This window comes from Lutra lutra, chromosome 1 (genome assembly GCF_902655055.1).
Source record: "Lutra lutra chromosome 1, mLutLut1.2, whole genome shotgun sequence".
Lineage (NCBI taxonomy): Eukaryota > Metazoa > Chordata > Mammalia > Carnivora > Mustelidae > Lutra > Lutra lutra.
The window spans coordinates 43320466-43338863 of NC_062278.1; the positions used below are offsets into that span (position 1 = coordinate 43320466).

The 18398-nt window shown below is 34.6% G+C and overlaps 1 protein-coding gene across 1 annotated transcript in view; it reads right to left on the bottom strand.

Annotated features, from left to right (window-relative positions):
* The window catches only part of PROS1 (protein S), a 66582-nt gene that overhangs the window by 18872 nt on the left and 29312 nt on the right, over window positions 1-18398 (bottom strand). Inside the window, exons 4-9 of the mRNA XM_047722455.1 lie at window positions 13130-13216; window positions 10632-10754; window positions 10401-10532; window positions 7389-7514; window positions 4857-4978; window positions 1668-1783 (exon numbers count right to left, since the gene is read on the bottom strand). Of these exons, the coding sequence (XP_047578411.1) occupies window positions 1668-1783; window positions 4857-4978; window positions 7389-7514; window positions 10401-10532; window positions 10632-10754; window positions 13130-13216 (706 nt within the window). The remainder of the gene's footprint in view (window positions 1-1667; window positions 1784-4856; window positions 4979-7388; window positions 7515-10400; window positions 10533-10631; window positions 10755-13129; window positions 13217-18398) is intronic.

An 18398-nucleotide genomic window follows, 5' to 3' on the forward strand; every position in this document is an offset into this window, starting at 1 on the left:
AGAGGTCATGTGGAGTAAAGTATGTTGGACAGATAACAAGGTAGTAGTAATTGACTAAACTAAGATTATTTTTTTATTTTATATTCTTTGCTTAGGAAAAGGACCTCTATTCTCTCTCATAACTACCACATTTTGCTGATGCTAAACATGTATTATTCTGTCAAAACCCAAATCTGTATATGCTCAGGATCTTCCAGAAGTTGATCCTATTATGGAGGTAATCTCCCTCTCTGCAAAATCATGCTAACCCAGTAATACACAGAGTTGTGTTACGTATCTTTCTGTCTGGAATATATCAGCAAACATTGGGGAACAATTCATTCTTTTTTCTGAAATTTTGTAGAATGAAAAGGATGAGTGAATTTGTTAACTTTAGGATAGGATAAAGATTTGATCATTGAAAACAGAGCTGAAGGAATTTGCAAAAAGTGGGGGGAAAAAGCAACAAAGCACTGACAATTCTTTGTGTTGCTTACTTACCAGGTGGCAGTTTATAAAAAATTCATCAAGCTGTACACTTAAGGTACGTGTGTATTTCTGTATATGTACATATACTTCAATAAAAAGCTTAAACTAAGTAAATAAGGAACAAATAAATCTTGAAAATAAAATCATTATTTGGCCTATTTGATCCAATGTTAGAGCTCAAACTATTGTGAGTTGTCAGAACTGAATCTCCCTGAACATGCCTAACTATGCAAAAATTAACCTTTTTCTTTCTCAACCTCATTATTCTTTTTGCAAAGGAAATGTTGTTTCCAGTCTCTGTCACTAGACAATATTATTTGCTCTGAGATGTTAAAAGGGAAAATCGGGTCCTGGTGGTTAAGAGTACTGAAGGAGCACAACTGTATCAGTGACTTTTAGAATATAGTTCAAAGTTCCTTAATGATGCGATGTCTATGAATTTAGTTGAATTATTTTATGAATAATCATTCATATATCTAATGAATTAAATTGTATGTAGGTATGCTTATCTAATTAAAATATTTTAAAATATGGATTCTATAAATCAGTCACAAATACACTTCCTTTCCACTTTTCCAACAAAATTCCAATTTCTTTTTTCTAGCTCCAACCATGTATGACTCTGAGAAAATTTGGTAATTAAAATAGAATCATGACCCTAAAGTACAAGCAACTATTCTTTTCCTACAAGCAACCTAACTGTAGGAATAACAGAAAAGATACTCAGTCAATTAAAATCATGTGATATGTTTCTTTAAAGTACCACCTAAGTTATCTTATGAATTGTCTTTAATAATTATGAATATAACTATATTCTAAAAGCAATACTTTGAGTACTTTCTCATTATTTAGTTTTTATAACACATATGAAGAAGAATGGAAATTTCTCAAATATATTAAATCTACTTTCCCAACTTCTTAGTACATATGTATTCACTAGAAAAGGAAGAAGGATGTATTAAGGTAAAATGATCACTGGGGAAGGTCAGCCTAGAATGACCCAAATGATTTCTAGCATGACAATAAACATGTGTGAAGGGGTAAATCAACTTTAGGGCTCCTCAAATCATCTGATTGATAATATCCCTAAATTATCTAATTGGAAATGCAATTACATACATTTCAAACCTTTTTTGGTCACTAAACTTCTGTCCTTACCTGCTTACCTCTAGAGATTATCACTGACATTGGTACCTCACCTGGTGATTTCCGGCAAACGAAATTTTAAATATAAAGCCACGCCTACAAATTGCTCTGCCAAGTAAAGTAATTCATAATTTTTGTCAAGGTTCAAAGGAAGGCACACTGGAACAGCCTGAAAAAAAGGAAACAAAACAAAGAAACAAAATGCATAGGTTATTGCTTGCTGTTTGTGTCAGGTTAGGCATTCCTTTCTCTGCTTCCTAATGGTCTTGTCAAATGTATCCTCTCTGATACGTTAATTAAATTAAGAACACCCTTGGTAATAAAGCAACATCTTTTACTTCCTTATATAGTCCATCAGTATAACTTCTCAGGACACATGTTTTTAAAAAGTCTTGCGCAATATATGTGGCTTGTATTTTTGTCCTTACTATTTCCTTTGCAAATCTCAGCCCAAAACACAACCTTTTTCTTCTAGTAACAATACATATCTCCTAATTAACTGCAGCTCTGATACCTTCTAAGAATTACATCAGAAAAAAATTTTGGAGTCAGAAATCATGGGAAAATTAATATACCAATAAGTAGCACCTCATACATTCATTCATTCGTTTATTAAGAAAAATTTTCTGGGGCACCTGGGTGGCTCAGTGGGTTAAAGCCTCTGCCTTTGACTCCGGTCATGATCCCAGGGTCCTGGGATCAAGCCCCACATCGGACTCTCTGCTCAGCAGGGAGCCTGCTTCCCTTCCTCTCTCTGCCTGCCTCTCTGCCTGCTTGTGATCTCTGTCAAATAAATAAATAAAATATTTAAAAAAAAAAAAAAGACAGGGCCTGCTTGCTTTTAAAAAAAGAAAAATTTTCTGAGCAAAAATGTATCATCTAGATAACGAAGGTGAGGTAGGGAAGCTCGAGGGACTCTATTTTAGAAAGACTCCATTTCTGCTGTTTTCTTGCTCAGCCCTATTTACTCATGTTCTATATTTCACCTCACATCTGCGTAAAAGCCAAAGAAGCTATGCTCCCACTCCAGGGAGTAGAGGGGAGCAAGAAAGTTAATAATTCTCTGAGTTCTGTCCTAGGCCCCAAACATCTGATAACATCTAAGAAGACCTGGATCCCAAACATGTTACAGGACCTTAGCTTTGAACAAACCTCAGCTGACACTGGCATCAACACCCCCTACCTTCGATGATTTATAAAATAATACCTATTACTCACCCATCGCTTGCCTTTGATCAGACCCTACGCTGGATTCCTGAAGGAACACACACCCTGGACCCCTTTCCAATATAAATCCCTAGCCTTAAATAATGAAGAGACCCATTCTCTTTTCCTTTCCAAGTCCCCCAGACACTCTGTCTGCTATACTCTGTTATTCACACTATTCAGTAAACTCCACTTTCACTTTCCCTGGCACGAATTTGATTTCTATCCTGTGGGAAGCCAAGGAACCTCTTGGCTGTTCCTGTGGGAATTCCCCCACCCCACCTTCCCAGGTTCTCAGACGCAGCCTGCCTGGATCAAAGGAAATGCTGGAAAACCTACATGGGATAAATATAAATTAAGATACCATGTTAGTATCCAGGGAATTGACAAAAAATTTGACTCAGGGTCATTAAATTTAATATCAAGTATTTTTTTTTCTAAGAATAAAAGCAAACATTAAAACAGAAAGCTTTTTAGGGATAAGTTCTTGGGCACATATAGGGATACTCAAGGGGCGATCTGTGTACCTGACACTGTATTAAATCAAGGTCCAGAAACAACATCTCATTTCCTCTTAGAATTTCAATAAATCTATTCCAGGGTAGATGGTGATGTGTTACTACTACAAATACTAAAATAATAAAAGATTAAATTACAAAATAGACATCCACAGAGCATGGCATGCAATTAAGTACAGTCGAAGTTACTGCATATGCCAAGTATCTCACCTTCCCTTCCCTTACCAAGTAGGTGGCATTTATTGAATGTTACATGTTTGGACATACACAGTATAGTGCTAGTAACGGATACAGGGGTATGCGAACACACATGATTAAATCACCATTTAAGGTGGGTTTTTTGTTGTGTTTTGTTTTGTTTTACTCTGCCTCATAATCCTGTAACATTTTACCTTCACTTGTGAAAAGGAGTGCAAGAGTGGGACTAAGAATCACTAACATATGATCCTTATACACAGAAAAAGAGCTTCAGATGTTGACCTATTTATTTCAATGAAGGAAAAACTACCCCCAACATTCAATTCTTGGGTCAATTAAATCCAAGTAACTAAAAGCAAGTTTGAGAGATACAGATGAACAAAATTGATCTCTCTAAATTTTGATGTACTTAAACCCCACTAAATTCTAATTTGACAGTTATTTCCACACGAGATTTTATGAGCACTCTTGCAAGTACTGACAAGCCAAAGAACAATCAAACTTGTCAGAGTGGGATAAAGAAAAGTACACTGAGGAAAATGTTTCTGCTAAGGTTTCTCTGTAAGACTTTTTTTCTCAGAAAGAGAAGTATAAACCTCAGCTTTTCTTAATTTTTTAAATAAATATACTCATTGTATTTTGTAAACGTACAGCCTATACAGATGAGCACTTTGTGAACTATGACCCTGCATAGTTTTTTTAAACCTAGTCACTAATTATACCCAATATTTATAGCTTACATGACCAAAATTAGTAATTGGACTGTGACTCATTGCCTGCTAGACTATAGCAATTATTATAGAACATCTGTATTTTTCCTGGGGTGCCTGGTTAAGCATCTGACTCTTGATTTTGACTCAGGTCATGATCTCAGGGTCATCAGATGGGAGTCCCTCGTGGGACTCCATGCTCACTGGGGAGTCTGCTTGAAATTCTCTTTCCCTCTCTCTCTGTCTCTCTCTCTCTCAAAATAAATAAATAAATCTTTTTTTAAAAATACATCGTTTCGGGGCGCCTGGGTGGCTCAGTGGGTTAAGCCGCTGCCTTCGGCTCAGGTCATGATCTCGGAGTCCTGGGATCGAGTCCCGCATCGGGCTCTCTGCTCAGCGGGGAGCCTGCTTCCTCCTGTCTCTCTGCCTGCCTCTCTGCCTGCTTGTGATCTCTCTCTGTCAAATAAATAAATAAAATCTTTAAAAAAAAATACATCGTTTCTTTAAAAAGAACATCTGTATTTTCCTGACTTATCTCAGCTATGTGGAAATATGTACCCCAGTTTCTCATTTTAGAAGAGATGGTAAGTTTAGCATTGCAAAATGTTACCTCACAGCTCTTGTGATCTTGGGCAAGTTTGAATCCTTTTTTCCCATCACAATAACAAGAGTAACCTCCAGGGTAGTTGACACAAAGTTGAGCACATATGTTCTCAGAGCATTCGTCCACATCTGGGGTAAAAGGGAACATAGATCTTAATATCTTCCAAACGTTCAATCCAATAGGAGTATTCCAATATTAGCATAAGATAATCAATGATAATAGAGGTGCCAGTAGTTCAGTCAGTTGACCATCTGACTCTATTTCAGCTCAGATAATGATCTCTTTGAGATCAAGCCCCACACCAGGCACCACACTCAGCGCTGAGTCTGGTTAGATTTTTCTCCCTCTCCCTGTGCCCCTCCCCCTTCTTGCACTCACTCACTCCCTCTCCCAAATAAATTAAATAGATAGATAGATAAAAGATAATCAGGATACTAGATTCTTAGTAAGAGAAATCTCTCTGCCATGAAATCACATTTCAACACTTGGCATGGAAATTTAAATGAGTGACAAGTGTAATTTCTATCATTTACACAAGTGAAATAACAAATTTAATGTATAACTTTCAGTAATAAATAATTAATAAAAATATAACAACTATGCTAATTTTCCAGTTTTTGAATTTGAAGGAAAAAAGACTGAGAGTCTCAAGGTAACTGTCATTTCTAACTAAATGAATTCCATTGAGACTGCCTCCCAAGTATTTGCTTTGAAGAAAAGAAAGGGAGGGGTAAGGAAGGGAGAGGAGAGGAGTGGAGAAGAGAAGGGGATTGGGAAGAGAGGGGAAGGGGGAAAAAAATCCCTTTTAACTGAAGGTTAATATAATCAGGTATTACATAATATCAAGAACATTTGACATTCCATAATGCAGTGATTAACAGTGACAACAAATTTGAGGATGTATCTTTATTTCTTATCACTTAAAAAAGAAAAACAAACCTCACTGCGCTATTACCTCCCATATTGTGAAATCTATACAGCCCTGTCCTTGCCCATATTTTGAGAAAATCATCTTTGAAAAATTGTAATAACATGTTTCAGTAAATCTACTTCAGAGCTACATGAGATCCTTGATATTTCCAAAGCATGCATCCTCCAGTCTTGGTAAATTTACAAGTACATAAATGCATATATTACTAGCATACAAATTCCCCCATAAAATGCCTCAAAATACAACTGAAAATTGGTGATTCCTTAGCATCAAAATTAAATTGCAGATAATTGAAGTAATATGAATATGTGTCATATATACATCTTTTTCAAAAAACCTGTGTTTTATTGAATAAAACTACAATATACTTTATAAAGTTGGCTAATACCAAATCTGAATATTACCATAGTAATTTCTATCTGGAGTTGTGTGAGAACAGAAATGCTGTATGGAGGGGATATTTTTTGGTGAGTGCATAGAATGTAAAACATCAAAATATCAACAGGAGCAGATATATTAAAAAAAAACTATTCTAAAATTACTATTGATTTAGGCAAATTCATAAAGATAGAAAATAGATTAAAGGTTATCTCCCAAAAAGTAGATAGAGACAGAAAAAAGTTTAGAGTTTGGGAGAGGGAGGAGGGGAAATTTATTGCTTAATGGTTACAGAGTTCTGTTTGGGATGATGCAAAACTTCTGGAAACAGAGAGCAGTGGCTCCATAACCATGTGAAAGTAATTAGAGCCACTGAACGGTACCCTTAAGAATAGTTAAAAGGGTACATTTTATACATATAAATATATGTATATAATAGAAATATTAGAAAAATCACTATTGATTTGGTTAGTTTTAGTCATGATATTAAATTTATCTTGAAGTTTTTAAGATTTAAAGGATATGAAATAATTTCCATATATCTATGATTTTTTTTTTAAAGCCCCCCAATACTTCCATGTTACATGCACACCTGGCAGCACTCCTTTGGCCAAATGAATCCAAAGGGCTCTCCCAAATCCACAGGTGCTGACAGTACTCATCAATACTTTTTAAATTTCTAGAGCTCAGTTATCATTTCCTTATGATGAGATTTTTTTATATGTATTTAATTATAACAGAACTATGTCGTTTCCTATTTAAGAATAAATGACATACAGAAACATGCACAGAAGATTATCAAAATGCTTGGTATAAAACTGAAGGTTTCTAACCATCCATGTAACATCCATGTGATTTTTAAACTTGTCTTTCTTTTATATGTGTATGTTTTTCCTTCCAGATTGAAATTCTTTTTATCTTTTAACATTATTTTAACGATGTGAAGATACGTTTATTTTGCTTTTATCACACATGGGAGGTCTCCAATTCATACATAGCTTAGAGGACAAACAGAGTGCATAAGACTAAACCTAAAGACTATGCGTCTTAGATACTTTTACTCTGGAAGGAAGCCAATGATTCCCCAATCCGCCACGCTGTATATGGAGCTTGCCTTCTTAGGAAATCTGATTGTGGACATCAAACAGAACCAATGCTTCTAATCTCAAACCAAGGCTCAAACCCACCCTCTCCACCATCAACAATGATAGACACCACCACAACTCTACCTTCGCAAGCCTTTAGTACGGGATTGTATCTGTAGCCTTCAGCACATTCACATTCAAAGTCTCCTGGGATGTTCTTACACACAGCTGTGCCACAAATGTATGGCATTACAGAACATTCATCCACATCTATAAATGAAACCAACAGATTAAAAAAATATTTCTCCCATACCATAGGATAATAGCAAAGAATGCTTGATTTGTGTTTCCTGCATCTGGTTTAATATATATAATGAGACAATAGAGTGGCCTGGGAATAACAAAATTTTAAGTCTATCATCACGTTTTAGTTTACTAAACATGATTTCTTCATGCAAACATATAGGGAATTTGATGGTTGCTATGTTCTTCAGAGTTATGTAAAAGGAAAGGACTTTAGTTATTTTCTTATCTATTAAGCTACATTACACAAATAAATGGGAGAAAAGATTCACCATATTCTTAATATATATCCCTAAATACATGTTTTTGAAATATGTTCTTGGAAGTGGATTCACTCTGTTTTATCACAAATATAAAAAATAAAAATGAGGTGACTCATCAGCCATGTTTTCCTTTGGAAACGGACAGTAGCTAAATCTGCATACTATTATTATTGACTGAAGTATTCAAGAGTGATTCAAATTTAAAAAATAGAGGAAGGTCTCTAAGTATGTATAGAATTCCAGTACAAATTTTAGTGTTAAATTAATATTCAGAAATTTCAGATGCATTTATTGATTTTATTATATTATATTAACATGTATATTATATTACATGGTAGAGTAGGAAACAAAATACTAATTGCAACTAGTCACTAGATGAAAGCATCTGTGAGAAAAAACAAATTGCAGAAATAGTTCACTGGAGATGTAATTATTAGTGAACTGTTCTCATCTGTACTCTCTGGAGACAGACAAGTTCAGAATGTAAAATATATTTTCTACTCTATAAAATTGAGAGTTTAATTTTTCCATAGACTAATAACCAAAATTTCAGACATTACTCTATTTAAAAAAGCATGAACAGAAATAACTGAATCAATTCCTGTATAAGGGAATCCTATATCATGACTGTATCAATGTCAATATCCTGGGTGTGATATTGTAGGACAGTTTTATAAAATGTTACTTCTGGGGGAAACTGAGAAGAGCACATGGGTCTCTTTCTATAATTTCTTACAATGGCATGTGAATCTCCAATTACATTAAATAAAATATTCATTTAAAAAAGAGCTATAAAAGCCATATTTTAAAAAAGAAAGTGAAAACATATGACTAAAATTATTTTGTTTGAGGCATACTGCAGAGAACTATCTAAATCATATAAGTTCAGGTTATAGCACATTGATTTTATTACCCTACACTGACATCTAATGTCTGACAAAAAGTTTTATTCTTGCATTTGTAGACAATTACTGGCAACTTGATCTCAAGCAATATCCACATCTTGGCAAAGAACATATTGTAATAGTTGTATACATATTTTTCTATCACCTAGTTCATGGATAAAGTCTGTGTAAATGAAGTATACAAGAACATATGTCATGGTCATCAGGGACATTCTTATGTATAAAAGGACTTTTTGTAATAATTTATATACATGTGTATATAAATGGATAAGAATTAAATAGCTTTTAATTAAAAATATAAGTCACAACTTCTTTAGAAGAACAGACCATTCAAGTATTTAAATGCAGAAGTATGAATGGGTATTATTTGCTTATAGAATGCATATGGTATCCTGCATTATGATGGTTTTCTATAATATGTTTTAACAGTAGTGGTATTCTCAATTTCTAACCTCAAACTTCACACCTTCAAATAGGCAGACAGGAAAGATGTATGGTCACAAATTGGTAATGGTTTAGGAGAAATTGTTAGTTAATGCAGTTCACTTTAGAGTCATTTAACTGCACTTTAAACAATATTATAGTAAATTATACTATACTAAACACTACAGTACAGTGAGGGATAGAACATCCCTTCAATATGAATTCAATATGGGGATTTCCCAAAGTAGATATGACTAGAGTTGAACAGGAACACTTTGTGATTTAACTTACTTTATTCTTCTACCTCATAGCAAAAAGGAGAGGGACAAGGAGGGAGGGAAGGAGAGAGGGAGGGAAAGAGGGAAGAAGAGAGGGAGGGAGTGAGGGAGGAGAAAATTATTTCCAATTTCTAAAGGCAAAACCTAACTCCAGGCTGGAAAATTCATTTTTAGCCATCTACACATAGCACAAATATTTGAAGTTTTAATTGTGGCAGTTAAAAGAATCAAATAGAAAGGACAATAGGCAGAGGGAAAAAAGTCAAAATTGGAGGGAAACATAAGGACAATGAAAAACAAAGGAAATACACTAGTAAAATGACTTATTGAAAAAGCTAAACTGACAGGGATTATTCAAATCTGAAGAAAAAAAAAGTTATGACCGATGATGGGATCTTACATGTATAAAGAGAAAGAAAATAGTTCATCTTTCCCAAAACCACAACAGGAAATAAGGTGTAAGAAGAAAGGTTTGTATTAGATATTCGACAGGCATATCTAACAAAGAAATATGAAATACAGTGGAAGAGGTTATTAAGGATTATGATAGATTACTCTGTATAGCTGTGTTTATCTTATGGTAAAAAGGAAATAATATTAGAATGTCTGGAAAAAATAAAAACAATGATTTTGCAAAGACTCTAGTAAGCAAGGACCTGCACTGAAACTTCACTTTATCACCTTTTAATGAAATTCTTTATTCAAACGTACACAGACACAGACACACACACACACAGTAACAAAAGAGTAAAATACTCAACAAATAATAAAATACAACAAGAAAACAATGAAAAACTCTATAAATGACAAAATAATCCACAAACATTAAACTAAAAGGTGGTCCCCTAGTATCACAAGGCTTCAAGGTGGGTAATAATGTGTATTTGTTATAAGCACTTACAACCAGAGAGTTCCAAGAATTTCCTGGGGAAATTCCACTCACTGAACTTTGCTCTCACACAGTAAATGCCTTCTTGCTCTTACCTTTGCAGTCCTTCTTATTTAAGAGCATAAAAAACCCACTTTTACAGGAACAGTGGTAACTTCCAGGTGTATTATCACATATCTGGTTGCAACCTCCATTTACATTTGAGGGATCTTTGCATTCATTTATATCTAAGGAGGGAAAAATAAATTATTTTTAAAGCAATAAGGCCTCTGGAGAACGTTCTAGGAGGCCAATCCAGATGAGTGAGGTGGGTTTAGTAGACATACCATATTCACACTTGTCTCCTTGCCAACCTGGTTTACAGATGCAAGTGAATGTAGCTTGACCATCTGTGCAGCTTTTGTACCCATCCTCATTGCATGGCAGGGGACTACATTGGTCTGGAATGGCTGAAGGAGATTGACAGCTATTTAATTTTTGCCACGTGCCATGGTAAAAAAAAAGAACTACGTACCCTTTAATAGAAATCCTGTGCATGAAGCCTGTAATCAATGAAAAAAATCATAACTCCTTCCTTCAAACAATACTTCTTCATAGCAAAGTGAGTCCAATATTTTTTTCCCTCTATGATCATCAGCCTTGTTTCCCAAACTCCACATATGAGTGAAATCACATAGTACTTGTCTTTCTCTGACTGACCTACCTTGCTCAGCATAACACTCTCTAGCTCCATCTACATTGTCACAAATGGCAAGATTTCATTCTTTTCTAAAAAGAGAAACAGACCAAGAGGACAGCTTTTTTTTTTTTTTTTTGCTTGAAGACTTTATTTCTCAGAGAGAGAAAGAGAGCGCATGCACAAGCAGGGAGAGCAGCGGGCAAGCTCCCCGCTGAGCAAGAGGCCGAATTGCGGGACTTGATCCCAGGACCCTAGGATCATGACTGGTGCCAAAAGCAGACACTGAACCAACTGAGTCATTCAGGCGTCCCACCAGGCCAACTCTTAACCATGCAGGATGGGCTGAAGGTTGGCAGAGGGGAGGCGGGGGGAGCGGAGAATGAATGGGTCATGGGGATTAGGGGGTGCACTTGCTGTGATGAGCACTGGGTGTTGTATGTAGGTGTTAAATCACTAGACTGTGCACCTGAAACTCATTGTTTTGTATGTTGGTTAATTGGAATTTAAATAAAAATTGTTTTTAAAAGTGAGTCCATTAGATAAATCTTTATAATTGTTTTGTAAAAGGGAACTACTTTTATATTTGCAAATATATACAAATATACAACATATACAGTATAAATTTACAAATGTAATTTGTTATTTTTTCATATAAATTATCATATTTGATCCTTAAAACAATTCAATGTGGTAGGCAGAACAAATAAAACTACTCGGTATCAACAGAAAAAAGAATTTGGGACTTCCAATTTGGGTTAAGATGAAGTAACATGAACTAGATTCATCTTCCTGCCTTAAATAAATACAACTCTGCTCAAAAGACATAAAACAACAGTTTCCAGACACTGGACAATAGGTAGCAGAGAACTGGTGATTCCTAGGGGAAGGCCATTTTCTTCATAAAATGTTACAGAACTTTACCACCATCTTAAATGATATGCCCAGTTGTATATTTGTGGTCTCTCTTCCCTCACTAGACACTGCAATGGTCCCTGGGTTCCTGCACATCCCCACACCTGTTTCTCAAGCCTTCCTAGTTAACTCTGCAAATTCCTTCCAACACATTCCTGTTTGCTTAAATTAGCCTGAGGAATTTTCTGTTACATGTAAAAAAAAAAAGTTTTAAAACTAAACAAGACCTAATTGCCAAATTTTTCAATAAATGTTCTAAAAAAATCAAGTTTTTGAAAAGTGGCAATAAATCAGGTATTAGTTAAAATTCTAGAAGACAAGCTAATCAGCAAATTATCAAATTATTTTTATATCCGGGACACCTGGGTGGCTCAGGCCATGATCCCAGGGTTTGAGGGATTGAGTCCCTCATAGGGTTCCCTGCTCAGTGAGGAGCCTGCTTCTCCCTCTGCCTGCTGCTCCCCCTGCTTGTACTCCCTCTCTCTCTCTCTCTCTAACAAATAAATAAATAAAATCTTTTAAAAACATTACTTTCATATCCTCTGGTAAATTAAAAAATAAAGTATGGATTAAATATACATGTTCAGGCAAACTATTTTACTTGTATAATTACAACCGACTTCAAGTTAGAGAAAATTCAGATACATGAGTATTTAGATAATGCCAATGTCACATGTAAAATATTCACTAGACACACATCCAAATTTACATGTTACAATTTCACCTTTTTGTCTTTGACTCTCACCCGGGAAATTAGACATAAATAATCTACCAGAGTTATCACTAGGCGCTATATGAACTTCAAAGGGAGAAGGCTAATGTGATATTTTAATGTTTCACATTTATAGGATTGGTGCCAAAACTTAGAAGAATAAGCATGGCTCCACTTTATACATGACTACACAACAACATCGAAAATAAAGCTGTCAGGAATAAAATTCTGAAGTTGATGGCCTAAAGCTTAGTAAACAAGGAACACTGTTCAAATTAAACATCAGATGGAATATTTATTTGGAGTAAAAGAGCAGCATTTACATTTGGGGAAAAAAAACAAACAAACATTCTTTCAAACGATTTTGAGAATATCTCCTTGCCGGGCACACAACTCTTCTAGGGCTCATTTGTTTATTTTAAACATTAGTTATATTTACATGGTATATTTTATTTACTTGCAGGGTTTTGCTTTGATTTATTTATTTGTTCATTTTTTAAATAGATGGTAGAGATGTTTACCAGTGACACAGCTCCGCAGATCAGGGTGAGCCTCAGTGGACTGACGTGCAGCAGTGAACAACCCGGCTCGGAAAGAGCCAAGACAACCTGTAAGCACAAGCAAATGTCTTTTTAGAGTGGATACACTTACTTCCTCTGAAATCATGGTGAAGGTAGAAATTATCCAAAGTGATAGAATATTTATCTTCCTGGGGATTGACAGGACTTGGCATTGGCATTCAAAATGTCATCCCTGAATGTTTCTGTCCACATTTTTAAAAATTTAAATATTCTACAAGCAAGATTACAGTAAATGCAGAATCATGATAAAATGGTTTATGGAAGCTTCTTTTTGGAGAAGAATCTTAAAGCAAGAGATGAAAAAGATCTTAGATTAACAGAAAAATTTATTGGCAAATCTATGCTCTTCCCTCTGCAGCAGAGACCTAGAGTTACCCTTGTATCTGTAGGCCAGAGTCTAATTTAAAAGTGTCTAGGGGCGCCTGAGTGGCTCAGTGGGTTAAGCCTCTGCCTTTGGTTCAGGTCATGATCTCAGGGTCCTGGAATCGAGCCCCACATCGGGCTCTCTGCTCACCAGCAGACCTGTTTCCCCTCCCTCTCTGCCTGCTTGTGATCTCTTGCTCTTTCAAATAAATAAATTTTAAAAATCTTTAAAAGTGTCTATAATTAAGTCAACAGATTAAGTTAGTGTTTCTAGCTGCTGCAGGCAACTTCTAATTCTCTCAGTGTTGTATAGAGACTAAGATAATAATATTTGTATAATGCCTCAATATTACAAAGTAGGTTTACTTCATTTAACTTCTCACTATAACTCTGTGAAATTAGATCTAGCAATCTGGCAGCAAAAACAGCTGAAGTAACATATAAATACTTACATACTTTAAGTAGGAGACATTTAGCGTCAACAACATTTCTTTATAGTCTCTGAAGACAACATTATTTTTATCTGTATCTCTATCTATCATTTCATTGTACAGCTAATCACAACTTACTAAAGAAATGGTATTTTGATTACCTTTTGCTGAGTAACAACCCCCAAAATTAGAACCTCAAGTAATCCCTCCATTTTGTTCACAATCTGTGGGTCAAATATTAGAAAGGGTTTAGTTGGGCTGTTTGTCTCTGTTACACATAGAGTCAGCCAGGGCTGCTGAGATTGGAAGATCCACCTCTCAGACAGCTTTTCTTTTCTTTTTTTTTTTTTTTTTTTTTTTTAAGGTTTTACTTATTTATTTATTTAGAGAGACAGCATGAGAGAGAGCATGAGAGGGGCGTAGGTCAGAGGGAGAAGCGGACTCCCCATGGAGCTCAATCCTGAGACTCTGAGCCAAAGGCAGTTGCCTAACCAACTGAGCCATCCAGGCGCCGCCAGATGGCTTTTCACTCACATGGATGACATCTCTCTCTTCCCATGTAGTCATAAGTCAGGACTTCTCGATGTGGTTGAGTTTCTTTTAGCATGCTGGTCCTAAGTGGCACTTCTTTCATGGCAGCTGGCTTCCAGGAGGAAGAAAGCAGAGACTGCCAGACCAATGAAGAGGCATTTTGTCACCTCCAGAGTCTACTGATCAAGACTATCCCAGGGTACATCCAAATTCAGGGAGCAAGGAGGCACTATGTTTATGATCACTCCATGCTGCTGTATATAAGTTATTGCTTCTAATTTTTTGCTTGCTAAACTTTACTCCATTGCAACCAACCACCATTTTCATAATCCCCTCTACCCATGAAAGATACTTAGAATGCCCCCAACGTCCCACCTCTACAAGTTGCACTGCAATGGATATCTTCATGCGTGTCTCATTAGTACATGCATAAGAAATAGATACCCAGGGGTTTCAAGAATTGTGGGATCATTAGATAGGCACATACTTAGTGGCTCTCCAGAGGTGTGTTTCCACCACACAGCTTAAGAATTTCTGTACTTGGCTTTCTAACTTATGCCATAATAGTCAAGTAAGAGATATTTCATATTGTTTTTCTGATTTCTAGTGAGATGGAGCATACCTTATGTCATTTATTATTAAAGACTTCTATTTATTTGACAGACAGAGATTACAAGCAGGCAGAGAGGCAGGCAGAGAGAGAGAGGAGGAAGCAGGCTCCCTGCAGAGCAGAAAGCCTGATGTGGAGCTCGATCCCAGGACCCTGAGATCATGACCTGAGCCGAAGGAAGAGGCTTTAACCCACTGAGCCACCCAGGTGCCCCTCCTTATGTCATTTAAAAAATTTTTGTTTCCAGGGCATTTATCTACGGTAGTATTGGTCCTAGACAAAAGTATCAAAATTTGTAAATTATATGGTTGTTCTGTATAACTTTTATCAAGCTCGGAGAATTCTTCTATAATCATAGTTTGCAAAAAGGTTTTATAATTAAATGCTGAATTTTATCAACTGCTTTTTCTGTATGAACTGAGATAATAATATACTCTTTATGTGGATAATTAAATTGATAGATTTTCTGATGTTAAACCATTCCTGTATTTCTGTAATAAACCCTACTTCTTTATGATATATTATTTTAATATACTTTAGATTAGATTGGATATAATTTTATTTAGAATTAATTTATAATTGAAAAGGAATTTTATTTTTATTTTCTTGTATCGTTCTTACCTGATTTTGGAATCAAGATTACTTCAAACTTTCTGAATAAGCTCACAGCATAGAACCTTATTCTCTCTTCTTGGACAATTTTATAAGAGAAAATAACATTTTATTCTTAATTTAGAAGAAGTCATTTGTATAACATCTGGGTTTGAATTTGAGGGGCACCATGGAAGAGGGCTTTGATTGAGATTTTGCTGATTTAGTAATTACTTGTAACCAAGTTATCAACTTCTTCCTATAAAATTATAGTGTTATATATTTTTCTGGGAATGTATCCCTTTTATCAAGTTTCCAAATATATTTTGGTACAGCTATTTTTATTATTTTGTGATTATACTTTATTTTATGATTATCTTTATTTTACCATTATAAATTCAATCTATGTTGGGCTTATGGTATTTCTTTTTTTTATCCTACACTTTGTGTTTTGGCAATTTATTTTTCTCTTTTTCTTTTTTCTTAATTATTCTTACTAGAGGTCAGTCTAACTTACTAACCTTTTCAAAGAATGACATTTTGCTTTTGTGAACATTTTGTTTTCCTTTTAACTTATTTCTATCCCTATTTTTGTTATTTCCTTATTTTTTGCTGCTAAGAGTTTGCAATATTGTACTTTTTAAAACCTTTTCTTGATTTGTATGATTAGGTAATTTCTTAAATACTCCAAATGGTCCTCTTACTGCTACCTCAGCAGTCAGCACCCAACTTCCCACACACACATATTAGGTCAAGCCAGCCTTCAGTTTATTCATGGATTTTTCACATTTCTTGCGGTTTTTTATTTTATTTTGTTATCATTAGTGCCTAGAATGCCAATGTTTCTCTTGAGATGATTTTAAGAGAAGGAAAGAGTCAGCAGTCTGGAATAATGAATTGACTTGGCAAGAACCAGAAACTAAAAGTTATTTCTAATGTTTATATTTAGGCTCAGAACTGAACATTTTCCAAAGAAGTTTCTCTTCCATTAATATAAAAATCCACTCTATCAGGTGATATTTAAAAGGTTTTCATAAATGGTAGGGTTATTCATTCTATTTTCTAAGGAAAGAACAGAACTTAAAAACAACATTTGTGTGATGAAATTGACAGTATTTTTTTTTACCAAATTCCATGTTTCCAATGCAGTACATACAGTGTATGGATAAACTGAAGCACTTTCTAACCCCTGAAACTCCAAATCTAATACTGCCCACTATGTGAGTATTAGTGATCTAAGTTCTTGGGTGGTCTTATCTCACTGTAAGGAGATTCCTGAATAAGTTATGGTAACTAGTAAAATTATGTTAGGTTTGCCAAGGACAGGATCATAAAGTTTTTTCCCCCCAATTAGGGCCATTGGCCTATAGAATATACACATCAAACGACATAAAAGTTTAAGTTAGGTAGAGTTTTTGGTTTTTTGTTTTCAACAGTGGAATTCATTGCATATGCCTATACGTAAGTAAAGACCAAAATATAAATTGTGAGTCAAAAAGTAAAAATGATATAAAGTAAAGTTTTGTTTTAAATTAAGGGTTGGTAAAATAATAATACTTTACATTTGAAGAGAAATGTAAAGTGGAAAAAAAAAAAACTATCTACATAAATATACTTATCTGGTGTTACCAACAGGTCCGAAGTTAGAAAATATAATTATAGCGCACATTTAAATAAGAACCTGGAAAGCAAAATAACTTGTTTAACCTGACACAGTAGAAATTTTTAGATCTGGGAGTAGAGCCCACATCTTACAGGTTTTGTTTTTGGTTTTTGGCTTTTGGTTTTCTTTTTTTGTTTTTTTGTATTTGGTTATTCTACCATGCTGCCAAAGAAGACAAACAAAAAGAAAAGAAAGTTGAGTAGAGCCAGAAAAGAGGAAATTAAGAAGGAGAAAAGAAGAAAAAAGGAAAGTATTTTATCTAAGGAACTTTCCCAAAATACATAATGTTGTATTAAAAAACTATTTATCTTTATCCAAATGTACTATGTGATCAAAGGTATATATATCTTGAGTGCTGATGTCCACAAAAACACAGCTTCATTACATGGACCTAAGAAACAAGGATTAATACTGTATTTTTTAATGCAAGCTTTTAATTTTTAATAGCCAAATATCTTTTCTATAAAATATTTAAATCCCTACTTAAAATTGAGAAGCTAAAACAGTCTTGACATATTATCTTTTCTCCACTTTAATTATGATGATTTATGTCATAAGCTCTGAAGAGTGTAGAGATTTTTTTTCTTTCATTAAAAGATAATCCATAAGTGCCAGTTATAAAGTAAACAAGTCGTGGGGTATAATGTATAGGATGGTGACTATAGTTAATAATACTGTATTGTATATTTGAAAGTTGCTAAGAAAGTAGATCTTACAAGTTTTCATCACAGGAAAAAGAAATTATAACTATGTTGTGGTGACAGATGTTAACTGGACTTACTGGATGGTCATTTTGCAACATATACATATATTAAATATTATGTTGTATACATGAAACTAATACAATGTTATATGTTAATTATATACCAATATTAAGAAGATAACCCATGACAACCATATGCTTCTAAAGAATGTCCTGATACCTAAATATAATTTATCATCAGCCCATGGACGTTTATGACAAAGTCAAGAGAATGAAAAAGACTAAAAGTCAAAATGCCAGACAGTAATTAAAGAACG